Source organism: Dermacentor andersoni, chromosome 3 (genome assembly GCF_023375885.2).
Source record: "Dermacentor andersoni chromosome 3, qqDerAnde1_hic_scaffold, whole genome shotgun sequence".
In the NCBI taxonomy this organism is placed as follows: Eukaryota; Metazoa; Arthropoda; class Arachnida; order Ixodida; family Ixodidae; genus Dermacentor; species Dermacentor andersoni.
Window position 1 is genome coordinate 149,914,568 of NC_092816.1, and position 14,856 is coordinate 149,929,423.

Sequence of the window (14,856 nt, forward strand, 5' to 3'; positions counted from 1 at the left end):
CTTGTGCCAATGTGCCCGCGTTCGTCGTCCTCATTAATTAATTAAGTAAGTAAGTAAGAGACAACAAAACATACCCAATTGTACAGCGAAGCTGTAAAGGGCTAGTTCTCCCAGGATCGTGCCGGTGTGTCGACACAACTCCCCACACGTGGGACAATACCGAAGATAGTGCACAGCCTGGTTGACCCGCAGCGTAGGTGAAGCAGGCGTGGCGGCGGTGTATGGTTGGTAACAACTTTATTTATGCTCCTGCAGAGCTTTCGCGGACGGTGGCTTAGGTCCCCCACGTGGGGTCGTCGAGGTGTAGCCTCGCCGCCACCTCGCGGGCCTGCTGGACGGCCCAGAGTTGGTCGCCGGGGTTGGGGCTGCGCAAGGCAGCAGCCCGCCGCGGCGAAAGGGTTCCGGAGTTAGCACCATGCGGGTTTTTGTTACAGTGGTGAATTTCTTGTCCTTTTGAAGGAAAGGAGCAGAGGGATAGAGGAGGAGGGTGCTGCGCATTGTAATCCCTCGCAAACCTCTCAGCCCACCCAAGGACGACCTCCTGGATATCGGGCCTGCTGCTACACGAGGCAACCTCCCAGTGCGCCTCGTTACCTATTAATCCACGGAGGCACAAGTGAGGGTGGTGCTTAGGACACCCCCGCATGATGTAGTCATGATTGTTGGTTGTGGAGCAAAATTTACAGCTATAGGAGGGGTAGAAAGAGAGGTGGACGAGGTAAAGGAGGTGAGGAGAGGGAAACGTGTGAGTCTGCACCTGTCGCCACGGATCTGTTTATAGGCTGCGGGCGACCTAGGCTGCACAGGCTGCTGATGATAAAAGTTAGAAGGCGATCCCGCGCAGCCATAGCAACTGTTGCCGCAACGGAGTCTGGCTCACGTAATGCCTGTGCCCGGACGGCAAATTCTCGGGCGCTGGCGCGAACCGCTTCGTTTCCGGTAAGACCCGCGTAAACTTGAGTCCAATTAGACCGGTATCTTGTTGGGAGAGATTAGCAAGGAGGATGGACAGGGTTGGTTTGCACATCCTACCCGCTTTAATGTTGTAGATGGCAGTTTCAGTGCCGCTGACAACGACTTAATAATTTGTAATGAGGAGAACCTGAGGTATGGCAGTCTCTTTCTTCCGCCTTCTCAGAAAAGGAAGCAAGAAGGGAGGCGGCAGTAACTATCTGGCCTAGAGAATTGATAACGGCCATAGTAAAGTACGGACCGGTACTGTATTCTGCAGCATTGACGTAGAGCACTTCCTTAGATTTCTGAAATCGTTTCCCAAAAGCCTTTGCACGCTGCCGTCACTGCTGCTCGCGGTGAACGGTGTGCATGTCCTTTGGGAGGGGTGGAATACGTATATTTTCATGTATGCGGTTAGGAATAGTGTTTTGGTTTTTGCGATGGAGGTTGGCCTTATGGTGAGAGTGTGTAGCATGCGTCTTCCGGTTTGTGTATTGGAGAGTCGGGTATATAGTGGCGTTAGATGGGCTTCAATGAGTTCGTTTAAGGTGTTGATTGTGCCTGTCTGCTTGAAACGTTCGATGGATATCCAGATGGCAATTGCAAGAGCGAACTTCTAGATCTTGCGTAAAAGGGTGTTGATTTCGTTTTTGTCCCTTTTGGGGAGGTAGAGGGAAGGAATGGCATGAGTAACCTTACTGAGGACAAATGTTTGGATTAAGCAGAGGAGTTCCGCATCGCTTAGTCCGCCATGCTTATTAGATATCCTGGCTATGAGCCCTAGATTGTGGTCCAGTGCTGTATGAAGCATTTTGATGGTGTGTGTTGAGTCAATTTCGTTGTATACGTAGTCCAAGCACCCTGAGCCTGTCGACTTTAGGTACGGGTGTCCTGATCACTGTTATTAGTGTATCTGATATATGGTTTTCAGAACCGCGATGGGCGGGAAGGAGGAGCATTTCGGACTGAGCAGGGGAGCTGACAAGATTCAAGAGTTTAGCACAGACTACCACCTTGTCGGCGGCAGTGTGCCGGGCCTCCTGAATGTGACCATCGGAGATTACCGCCACCCAGAGGGTGAAGTCGTCAACATAGAGCAAAAATTTGAGATCCGAGATGAATATCAGGGCTCTAGCCAGCAGCACCATGATGTGATATTGAAAAGGAGAGGAGATAACATTGTCCTTGAGGTGTTCCGAAACTCCCCAAGGAATAAGAGAGAGAATGGTCAGACCCAATATAAATAGTGGCCATGCGATCGGAAACGAAGGCGGCGATGTAATTATGGACTTTTTCGCCAGCTCCTATAACGCTGAGTTTTCTGAGGACGGCGAGATGGCTGATTTTATAAAAGCTCCATGAAGGTCGAGGCCTAGAACTGCCTGAGGGACTACGCTAGTGTTAGGTGTAATGATGTCGTGCTTCAGGCGAATTATGATATCTTAGATGGAAAGGGATTTACAGATGCCTACCATTTCGTGGCGGTACCAAGTTGTGATACTCTATGTATTCTTGAGTCAGTTGAGCAGCGTTGAACACTCCCTATGCGTGGACCGATGTCGAAGATAGTGCAATACCGGGCCAACCTGCGGCAGAGGTGCAATTCGCCATTAAGAGACCCCCACACACAGCGTCACTGGTCATACATCTTCACAGAGTTGAAGGGCACTGACTTTTTATAATAAAAGGATAATCTTCAGAAAATGAAAAACGCAAAGTTTCATAGAATGAGCGAATCGGTCACTTTATCGCAAATTCTTGTTTCGCACCAGCTTTTCCACCGTTTCGTGAAATCGAAAGGCCTCGCGGGTGCGAAAAAAATTTCCCCTCAGAATATTTTAGGAAAATACTGCGCAAGTAATGTTTATGTACGCGAATTTCTTTCCTAATTTTTTTGCAGAAATCGAGATTGGTGGAGCGCCACAGTTGGGACAGTTGGCGTGCAATGAACCAATAGAAAATATACCAGCAACAACGATGTGTTGAAGCTTCAACCTGTAGCACTTAAAAAATGCATAACTAGTGATGCCTATGTGTAAGCCTTTGTCGAGTGGTTGAGTCATTGTCTAGAAGAGAAGACACACAGCCTTATCATATAGGGATGAATATTTGTCGATAGCAGTTATTGCCCTAGTTAGATGTCTTGATATGTACATAAACTACGGCCTTATGAGAATGTACATTTCTCTAAGTTACTGGTAATCAGAACAAAACTTCTTGTACTGATTAGATATGATCCACATTTAGTGATTTTCGTACTATACCTGTTACAGGGCTTTTTTATATAGAGATAATCTTATACTTTACCTACCCGCGAGTATTTTGGATTCACTCAGCGTTAGCGCCACAATACACATTTTTTGCCATTGTTTCAAATACAGATTTCTACCACTTCTGACATCTTTTATTTCTTATCGCAGAATTCAGCAGAAGGAGAGGCCCCTACCGACGACAAAATTGAGGCTAGAAGAGAGCGCTTCACTGAAAGACGTAATGGCGATCTTCGGCATGCCTTCCTTCTACGTTCTCCTCGTAGCAGTAATCGTCGGGGACTTGACGACGGTCGAAGTCTTCGGAACCATGGTGGATTACAGTCTAGACAAAGGCATAGCAGTTGAGACTGCCAAGCACATGATAACGCTGTCCTCAATAGGTCAGGTTGCCGGCCGCACAGTGGCACCTTTGGTAGCAGACTGCATGCCCTGGACCCGTCGTCCTTTGTACTCTATCAGCTTCGCGGTAGTTAGCGTGTGCCTCATCGCAATGCCTCATGTGTCCAGCTTTGCGGCCTTCGTATCACTCTCGTCGTTAGTAGGAGCGTGTCAAGGGTACATTTTGTGCATCAGGTACGTGCTTACTGCGGAATTCGTGGGTGTCGAACGGACGGCGGCTTGCAGCGGCATCATCGGCGTCGCCATGGTGCCTGTGTACCTGGTCAGCCCGAAGTTAGTAGGTAAGCGAAAAGAGCCGCCTACTCCGTATGCATGCTTAGTATGTGGCATCACTGGCGTCGTCATGGTGCCAGTAAGGCTTGTTCTTCCTCCTTTGAACACGACTATGTGTCTTGAAGGTATTCATCGGCTTTGATAAGCTCAAAGAGAGGTTAGAAATGAGAAACTTGGAAATATATTTAACTCAATATATTTACAAAGCCAAACGCCGAAGCTTGCAGAACAATAAAGAAGATAAACAAACAAGTAGACAGCGCCTTAATGTGTTGCTTTTCCTAAATTAGAGCCTAAGGTAGCGGTCACTACATGCGAAACACTGAGTATCACTGTTAGACCATCAAATCGTTACGACTCACACTAGCGGTGCATCTGACCGAGTGTTACTGATCTATCCGCTTAGTGATTACAGCCTTCATTGAATAAAATTAGGTCAATACAGCTTTTAAATATATTTCAGTAAACAAATAAAACGGAGTGACGGTAACTGCTGTCCCGCCCTGACATTCCGCTAGCCAATGAGGTCACAAATAAATTTAAGCCGCCACCTACTGAGTCCTGTCTAATCTCCTTAGCAAAGGAGCACTTACGCAAGCATTGGGCACTCTTTCCCACGGTGGATCTCCCTCCCTCTCCTAATCCCATGCTTTTAGCGATTCCTACCTGGACGGGTGCCTCTAATTTCTGTCGTCCCGCTGTCATCGCGTGCACCAGTTCTCGCAGAATAAACCGACATTTGCACGGCAATTTACTAGCAATATGACGAAGAGCGTTCAGGTCGCCTTCCACGCTCTCACTTCACGAGAACTCTACGAGAGTTCGACGACTGGGGAGTTCTCCCTTTGGGGACCTCTTAGCAGCGTCTCCGCGCAGGTCAGAGATCACTGGATTCATTCTTGCCATTGCGGTTCCTTCGCCGTACTTAGACCTTTCAATAGGAAGGGCGTGTGAAAAGTGATCAGCTACAACCTTTGGTGACGGTGGCGCCGCTCGTACTTTCATGGGTAGGAGTCAATAGGTAATTACACCTGTAATCGAGCGCTGAAGCCACAGTCAATTATATTGCAGACAGAGAGCCGAGAAAGTTCTTTTACACAGTTGCATGCCCCGCTACGTAATTTACACATTCGAAAGACGAATGGCTTAGCATAACATCTCTGGCTTGCCGCGGCAAATACTTATGAAAAAAATCTCCTGCACTTCATTTCAGACTACAGTCAGAAATATGCGATAAGACGGTTTAATTTGGCACTCATTACGTGGACGCTGCAACCGTTGACTGCTTCTTATTGCTGACTTTTTTTTTGCCTAAGCTCCGTATCTCTCCCTTGTGAATAGCATTCTTTTTTGCGCCTACATATAGCCTTCCTAACCGCTTCTAATGTTGTGGCGGGTCGCTCGCTAGTTTTTGGCTGTGGGCCGGTGTGTATGCGACTCCTTAACTACCATCAGTATCTCAGTAGAGCAGGGGAGTTTTCTACTTTCTCTGCTCCCCTTCCTCTCTAGGATGTCTCAATACCAAGCCCTGCTTTCTGATTGGAGACATGCTTCGGCGGCGCCATTTTGGCTTTCACCTCTACCGCGGTGCCTTCGAGCATGTACGAAAACAATCGTTATTTTTTTTTGCAATCGTGCACATTTCGCCCAAAAAAAGTTGAGAGAAAAGTTGAAATTTCCTATAAAGAAGTGCTCGGTTTCGTAGAATATTTGCAAGAAAGCATTAAACACCAACGTAGGTATTTAAGAGGATGCTTTATTGAGGAGATCTTATCTAAATACATCTGCACGGACAAATCGTTTTTCTTGCCAAACATTGCACCTCATTTGAAAGGGTATGTTGCTTATAAAATAGAAGTAATACAGTTACTATCCTAGGGAATTCAACCACACGCGCGCACACACAAACATACGCACACATGCACGCACAGACACACACGCACACGTCACTCATAAACATGCGAAACACGAACAGATACATCCATGTACACGCACATACGCACAAACACGCACGCGCACACATAAATGACATGTTATGGCACGGCAAGATTGCCATTTCGATGACATATCACGACGTTCATGACACGCATGGCATGCACGCAGGAGATAACGCGCATGACATAACATGAATGACATGTAATGGCATGCAAGACCACACGCACATACCGAGTCGCCTTAGATAGCAGTGCATAACATGATTGAAATGGCGTGATCTAAACAACATCATAGAAATGAGTCTGCACATGTCATTCGGGTCGTTGTTCATGCAATTCATGTCAAAACATGCTTGTCATGGCATTCAGGTCATGCATGGCCGATATAACAATTGGCTTTATTTTATAAGATTCACGTCATATCATACATTCATGTCATATATATCCGATAGGATCACTTTTAGGAGATAACGACAGTACACGATGGCGTCAGAGCCTAGATCGCTTCATTCATGAAATTGATGGAATGAATATCATGTCCTGCCATGCTGTCAAGTGTATATCATGATTAAATTCATTTAGGGTGATTTAGTTAAAGAAATAACCACGACGACGTGAGAGGCTAGATGACAGAAAAACAGACAGACTCAACATGCCTAAATTAAGCAAAGAATGTTTCGCATTAACTGGCACGGCGGAAGAGGCGCACCCACTCTTTTCCAAGTTCGGCTCCTGCGCGCGAGATAACTTGTCGAACCGCATTGCATTGGGAAAAAACTGACACAAGTATGCGAAGTGCTGCCCCCTTTGGGGGTATATACAGGGTCGATTGGCACCGTGTCACTGTCAATTTCGGCGCGCAATCTGTCCTCGGAATCGTGGCGTTCTGCATATCTCGGTGTTTCTGGCGGCTTGTTGTCAATGCTCGCTACGCCTAATTGAGGCCAATTTCGGACTGTAATGTACATTTTCGGCGCAGTTTCTAAGGTTTCAGCCACTTGAAGCCGAGTAGCCGCGAAGTATTTTTCCCGACGTCTCTTCAGTACATTTACTATGTTATGTACTTGTACATGAGCCAAGGCGTATCTGCGTGCCATAACATAGACATGAAAATGCGGCGGCATTCCTGTATGCCATAAGTATAACTGAGTAGTATGTCTAATAAACTAAATACAAAAGACCAATTACGTTTCTCTCATCCTAACTGCTAAAAAACCGAGTTACAGGGCAAGGTGCAACCAAACGCATTAGGCGACGTATTGGAGAATCGTTGGATGAGTAACAGAGATACAATATTATGCGGATCTCACGCTCTTTGTGAATAGGCTGATGCAAATCTTTCGCGTTTTTCTGAAGCACTATGTTTGTATTGTGCAGGCCAACCGCGGGCAACTCCGAAAAAGAAAGGGGGGGAGACAGAGAGGGAGACAAAGAACAAAGTTTCGCTCTAAGGGTGGTACTATGATAAGTCGAGTCCCCTGGCCAACCACAGGGAGACAAAGAACAAAGTTTCGCTCTAAGCGTGGTACTATGATAAGTTGAGTCCCCTGGCCAAACCACAGGGAGACAAAGAACAAAGTTTCGCTCTAAGGGTGGTACTATGATAAGTCGAGTCCCCTGGCCAACCACAGGGAGACAAAGAACAAAGTTTCGCTCTAAGGGTGGTACTACGATAAGTCGAGTCCCCTGGCCAACCACCGCGACCCAATGGTCAACGATGATAGTTCAAGCCAAGTTTTGGGAGCAATGGTGCACAACACGAGTGCAGGGTTCATGCGGGAGCTCGTTCCTTTGTGCTTTTGACCTTGTCCTTCGTGCTCAATCTTGTTTTTTACCGTGAATCCAAGCTAACTAGCGCATCTTGCAGTATTTCTAGAGTGCGGGATGCTTTACAGCTTTTATTATATTTCTTATTCCTTCCCACCATTCTTACCGCCGTCTGCTCTTCGTTGCTGATAACGCAGGTATCTTCCGTGACGCAAGTGGTTCGTACGACAACTATTACCGCACACTGGCAGCCTTCAACTCAGCGGCCGCCGTTCTCTTCGCAGCGTATGATGCTTGCAGCCGGGTTCCCACCGAGCGCACAAAACCGGTCAAGGACGAAGGCGGCGTGAAGTAGAATTGACGAACTTAAATAGCGACTTCTTCTGGTGACGCCATCGTCAATTTCTCCATGCTTGGGAGACGGAGGCAAGGGCAGAGGTGGAACCCTTGCTAAAGTATTCATTGACTGTAATGTGAACTCTAAGAAAGGGGACGAGGACGTTGAAGCTAAAATTTAAGAATTCACCCATGAAATGTTCAGAGGTTTCACAAAGTGACTTTATAACTAACGTTCTCTATTTACATTGGTAAAATCAGATATTGTTTCAATGGCTCTAAACACTTTTGTGAGGCCTCAATCTGACCAATCCTTGGGAGACCAAATTTACGGGTTCAAATTTCGCGTAACTTCTGTGTAAGGCGCCATGTTCCAGCATCTAAGCTGTGACGCCTGGCACAGCTGCTACATCTCAATTTCAGTGTCATCAATGCTACTTTCCAGCCATGATCGAACTTGGACGTGTTGTTCCAGCTTCACTTATCAAAGCCTCGTTCCACTTCTTAAGCTAGTTCAATGACATGGTACATTCGCACACTAAAAAAATATTCACCGTAACAATCAAATATAAGTAGGCTTGATTATTGTTTACTGTAAAGATTTCCGTTTGTCGATAAAACTTGAAAATGTGTGATTTAGAACAGGTAAGCATGTTTAGAGTGTAGGAGTAATTGTTTTATAGATGAAACTCTCTGCATGTACTTCTCACCAAGTCATGCATGAAATTTAGGTTTCTGCATATAGCGCTGCACATGCTGCTACCTAAGATAGTGCTACGCTGTAAATACGAGCATCGAACACGGTTTCTCTGAAAGCAATGTCATCGTCCCATGCGCCTGCATCGTGTCGTAATTTGACATGTGATCACTTGAGACCGACGTTTGCCTTGGGTCATTTGTTTGTCTTTTTTATTGAGGTGCGGCGAAAATGATGTTAACCCGTGTGTAATAATTAATGAAACATCCTTGTCACTGAAGCGCAACATTAGGTTTGGGGGGGGGGGGGGGGGTGGAAGTACTTGAGCAGGTTTTATGGACATGAGTTTGACGGCAAGTGTGTAGACAGTCAGGTTATCCTTCATATTGCCGTCAACTAAGATCGTACTAGGTTTTGCTAGTTTGTTTGCTTGTTTGCTTGATCATTGATTGATGAAGTTGAATGCTTCCAAGAAACATGGTCGCTATGAGAGACACAAGCTTTAGATTACTGTATAGTTTTACCACCTGGGTTTATTTATTTAGTGTTTAGGGCAGCCCGCGTATTTATTATTACCGCGCGAGCACCGGCAGTGCGACACGTAGGCCCCTTGAAAGGGCTTAAACGCTGTACCCGGCGATAGTATGAGCAAGAGTGCTAAGCCCTCTTGATTATGCGAGCGCCGTCATCTGCGCTGTTCGCTGCGGGGAGGACACCCATCCTGCTAGAGTTAGCTGCACTGTCTGGTTTACAAAAAGAAAACACTGAGAATTAATTTTTGACTAAGATGCGTCATCTGCAAATCCCATTTCACTATTTGCACATTACTTGAGGCTACGCATGTGTGACAGAATTAGGAAAAAAAAAGAAAGTAATTGATGAGCACATGCGAGGTTTGCCATTAAGCAATTACCGCAGATCCTGCACTCCTGTTCGCATCAACGCGCACAAGATCGCGCCGGCGCGCCTACGCATGCGCAGATGGTGCCGGGAATATCATACGCGTCTATGCGCGGCGCGAGCACGTATATGTGTTCCAGACAGACAGACATCCGTCTCTGGCTGCCTCACGTTTCGACGCGTCTGGCTACGCACCTACGGCGTGGTACAATAAACACTCACTCAGGCAGGCTCATCTCATGCGAGAATGCGCTTATTTAGTTTCAGCGCTGATCTAACGGATGTAAATAATAAAATTTTGCCTATATGGATATTTCAGCATTTTGAAGCACTGTCTATAACAACTTACCAGACGATGTCTGTCAAAACGCCTATGAGTGAGACTAGTGGGCGCTTACTCGCGCGGTTCTCGTAGACACAAACCGACAGCCATTGCAAGGTGCGGCAAACCCAAGGCGCACCGGCGCGAGCATTCGCGCGCCGGCAAGCGTACGTGTAGTTTGGCCTTAAGGAAGCACTGGAGACAGCTTTGTGCCCATTTCCAATGCCTCCTGGATAGCAGGCCTATGCACTCCACTTGACGACGTCGTGCCACTTTAACCGAAGTTTACACCGTGAAGCCTGGCTTGACGAAAGTGGTAACGACAAAATAACCGGCGATTACTCGAGATCACCCCCATTAGATTCTGTGACCATCAGGCAAGGTAGCACGACGTCATGGATTGAAGTACGTAGGCCCTGTGCTATCTAGGAGGCGTTGGCGTCACGCGCACCATCGCCGAACTCGCCGCCTCTCGACGCTGTAAGGCGCTCGCGTGACATCTTGAAAACTCTGGAAGGCTGTAAACAAGGAGTTTTCCTTTTTGCAACTAGGGTTTGCTCGAATTTTAAAGTTATTTGTACTTGTAATACTCTCACTAACCTGCACTGATGATTCTCCCCGCCTTTCTTGATTCTTCGCCATAATATGTGACTTACTTCCCGCTTCGGGTTTTTATAGAAAACCTACCCTGTTTTTTTTTATTTGGAGCCACAACATGGTGCACGCTGTACGCCACTACGGCGGGAAACGGAAGTTTCACGTTCACATGGTCAGCAAAGCAGTGACGCAGACAAGAGTATTCGACTTTGCAATCAGTGAATTTTCTCGGCAACGCCATGAAAGAAACGATAGACCGCTGGTAAGGTAGGAGGAGGAGGAGGAAAAACATGTTTTTTAAAAAAAGAAAGGACAATTAAGCAGGTGTCTTTCAGCTTGTGCGGGAGGCACCCTTAGTCCAGGGCTCCTGCAGCTCTTGCTGTCTCCCGAGCCCGCTGCGCCAGGTGTTGCGGTTTACGAGGGTCCGAACTAGTCACTTCGCGTATCTCAAATTATCGCAGTGTTCTTGCCCTCAAAGCGAGTGCATTTTTTTTGTCAGACCTTTTTACTACCTGAATCATGCCCACGTACTTAGCTGTGGAAGTGATCAATGTGAGTGACATGGGAGTGCTCGTGGACCAGCACCCCGTCGATAATACAAGATCTATGACAAAGTGCAGTTGAGGCAATATGCGGACGTGTTAATATATAAGAGAAAATATGGTCTGCGAGTTAATATATTACTGTCATTTGATTGTGGTCTAGCAGACAAAAATGCTCAACAGGGAGAAATTTAATTCGCTCTTGGTAGGTTGTGCAAGGAAATCATTCAAGGTGTTACACAGGAAATGGGGCATTTGTAGGTGTTTTCTGGAACACCACATCCCTGAATAGCTTTCGAATTAAGTGCTACCGCTATAATTTCTCAGTAAAGCATGTAGCATGGTTAAGCCTTGTAGAAGGCTCGCATCAACAGAGGTCTATTTAATGTGAAGTTCAAATGTAAGGGTGAGGCGTTCCCGTTAGGTTGACCGTAAAAACTCATGATTTAGCCTCACTGTTGTATAAAGGGACCTGCAAGGGAAAATGTATTTCTTTGGGCGATTTCGCAATAATGCATGGCGAATGCACCATTTATATTATGAGAGATTGCCATTATTTCATACCATAATGGTTTGATGATATTTGATCTTAAGGCATTTCCGTTTGTCTATAAAACCCTGCACACCGCAGCATTATAAGGATTTATTTTATGTGAAACATCCCATACAGCTTACCAAATTGTAAGGATATAATGCAAGCTTTTTGGGCGGTTTCTGACCTCAGAGCGCACTTCACGTTATGCTCTAGCGGGCGACAAGACCACAATGCTGATTTCCTTGCTTTATATATTTAGGTACGTTGAATAAATAAATTATGGCGTTTCACGTGCCAAAACTACTTTCTGATTATGAGGCACGCCGTAGTGGAGGCCTACGGAAATTTCGACCACCTGGGGTTCTTTAACGTGCACCTAAATCTAAGCACACGGGTGTTTTCGCATTTCGCCCCCATCGAAATACGGCCGCCGTAGCCGGGATTCGATCCCGCTACCTCGTGCTCAGCAGCTCAACGCCATAGCCACTGAGCAACCACGACGGGTACTTTGAACTACGCCGAGCTAAACCACTGGGCTACAATACCTCGCTACCGCGTGTGGAGGCGGGTTCGAACACACTCGAGCAGACACAGCTTTGCTATCTTCGATTGTGTCGCGGGCCGTTCTGAAGTGCTGACTGTCGCGTAACCTTGGTGGCATAGAAGTGACATCCGTTTCTATGCGTCGTTTTCTTTTTCGTTGGAGTATCACATCATATTATAATCGTGATATACAATTATGGTTCTTTTTTTGAGAAACCTTTGCGCCCTCCCCCCTGATGTTATAATTGTTGTTGCATTATTTCTGTGCAAATACGGTATACAGAACCGAAAAGGTCTTTCATTTTGGTGAGTTGGTTCATAGTGCAACATAGAAGTGGGTCGAGGGCTATAGTGGCTCGAGCCCAAAAGATCACAGAAGACCGCGCCCCTTCGCCGCTCGCGAGCCAACCCCGACGGACGCGCTTTCCACTATCCCACTGATCTGCGATTTATCAAAAAACCCAAGAGTATTCTGAAGGCTCGTGACAAACTGTTGGAGGTGCTGGGTAGCCCCCACGGATGTTGCAAACCCCTCCAAGACGAATCCAGTGCCAGTTGGCACTCGCGTGCATTGGGCCAGCCGCAGGTTCAGGGGTCTAGCCCCGGAAGTCATCGACGCTACGCCCACCACTTCAACCGTTATGACCAGCACTTCCACTCTACCCGCCCCAACCGGTACGCAGAGCACGATGTTGAACCGGTATACACTTGAGAGCCCAAGGGTTCCGACGACGTTCCAAGGCGCAATGTTCGAAGACGTGTAAGACTGGATGGCCGACATTGAGCGTGTGGCCGCCTTGAACCATTGGAACGACGCGGCAAACATGAGACACGCCAAATTCTACCTGGAGGACGGCGTCCGTACATGGTTTCGGAACCGTGAGGAGCAATTGGCGTCGTGGTACGAATTTTGCCGTTGGCTTCTTGAGACCTACACAGTGCTTATGGCCACGAACGACCGGAACGAGCGATTCAGGCCCGCATCCAGTGGCCAAACGAAACTGTGACCACGCACATCGATGACATGACGCATCTCTTCAGACGAGCTGATCGAGGAATGACGGCGGAAAAGACGTTACGCCATCTGATGCGCGGGGTCAAGGAGCACCTGTTTGCTGGACTCGTGTGGAGCCCTCCGAAGATGGTCGCGGAGTTCTTCACCGAGGCCGTGACCATGGAAAAGATGCTCCTGCATAGGTCCTACGAATATGATCGGCAAGTGTACAGCATTTCCAGGCCTGACATTTTCACGACCATCGCAAACAACAGTGACTGTCTCAGATAGCTCATCCGCTCTGTAATGCGTGAAGAGTTGCAAAAGGCCGGCGTCACACCAACACCGCACACTACGGTAAGCTCCCTTACAAGCTTCATCATAGACGAGCTGCACCAGGCCCTCCGTGATAACTTGCTACCTGATAATGCTACGGAACGACCTACTGAATACTGCCGTACGACCTACGCGGAAGTCTTAAGGCACCCTGCTTCCTCTCCGCTGCTGTTCATCCGCACTCCTCCTACAGTGACACTCTTCAGTCGCCGCAGCCGATATCGAACTGCGAAGTTCGGCACACGCCGCCGGCCTTTGCTCATGCCGCTCCATTTGCCCATCGTCGGGGGCAACCGGTCCACTACATCGACGATAGAAGCCCGTCCCCTCGGAAGTCGGATGTTTGGCGCACACCCGATCGCCGGCCTCTGTGCTCTCACTGCGGTCAGGCTGACCACCTGTACCGGCAGTGCCCATACCGGCGCCTTGGACTTCGCGGCTTTTCCGCATACTCGCCGCCGCCACGATACGGCCAGCGACCCCGGAAGATTCAGGACTACTTCTCTCAGCTGGCGCTTTCCACCGCTCCCGGGTGGCAGTCGCGGTCACCGTCTCCGAGACAATTTTCGCCTCCGCCCCAGCGGTATTCTACCACGCTATTGCCCAGTCCCCACCGGGAAAACTAACTAAAGCGATCTTTGGGGGCGAGGTCGCTAGCGATCGAAGTGCTGAAGACTCCCGATCGACGCAGACACTTACCCGGTACAAACCGAGCTCGTTCATAGTTAATGTTTGTGCGCATAAAGCCGTACACTGCGCGTTCATAATTTTTTTTCTCTCATTGACCCTTCTTTGTTTCTGCTTTTCATTTTTCTTCGTGAGCTTGCCTATCTGTGCATCGACTGTGCTAGCGGCACGTTTCTTTTCCTACTTTCGTTTTGTCTGCTTTGTGTTATTTTTTTCATTCGTTTGTTTTGTTTTTAGTGCTTCCGCCTATTTTGCAGCATCGAGACGATGCTTTTGTTCGGAAGGGGCGTAATGCCAGATGTAGCTGGTGGGTAGAGCACCTAGAAACAAAGAAGACCACGCGCCTTCTCTGCTCGCGGGCCCACTCCGACGGACGCGCTTTCCAAGAGCCCGTTGCTCTGTGTTTTATTAAAACCCCAAGAGTATTCTGACGGCTCGTGACAATAGTTAGGTTGGGAATGCAGCTGAAGGAAGACATGGGCAGTCAAAACACGGAACGCTGGTATAGGGCTGACCTACGACTGAATTTTTATTGAAGCAGCGACGCCTTGCTATAAAGAGTGCACAAGGTAATATCACATTTCCAAACAATAAACACAACCTGCTGCGTCCAAAAAATCCACGTTAGCATGCAAACGTTTGCACATGAAATTCGACCCCACTATGCACAAGCCACAATTAGTCCCAAGATCATGGAAACAGGCACAACACAAGCTTAATTAAGACAAGAAATTTTGAAAAATCTACAAGACAAATGACTAGCATAT

General features: G+C 47.6%; 1 protein-coding gene across 2 annotated transcripts in view; it reads right to left on the reverse strand.

Moving 5' to 3' along the window:
• LOC126524642 (monocarboxylate transporter 14-like) overlaps window positions 1-14,856 on the reverse strand; it is a 344,518-nt gene that overhangs the window by 62,091 nt on the left and 267,571 nt on the right. The window contains exon 7 of one of the 2 annotated variants that reach the window (XM_055067407.1): window positions 2,457-2,540. The exons of the other annotated variant lie outside the window; for it this stretch is intronic. Coding sequence (XP_054923382.1) covers window positions 2,472-2,540 — 69 coding nt within the window. The 3' untranslated portion in view covers window positions 2,457-2,471. Of the gene's footprint in view, window positions 1-2,456; window positions 2,541-14,856 lie in introns of those variants that run through there. 2 annotated transcript variants of the gene reach the window in all.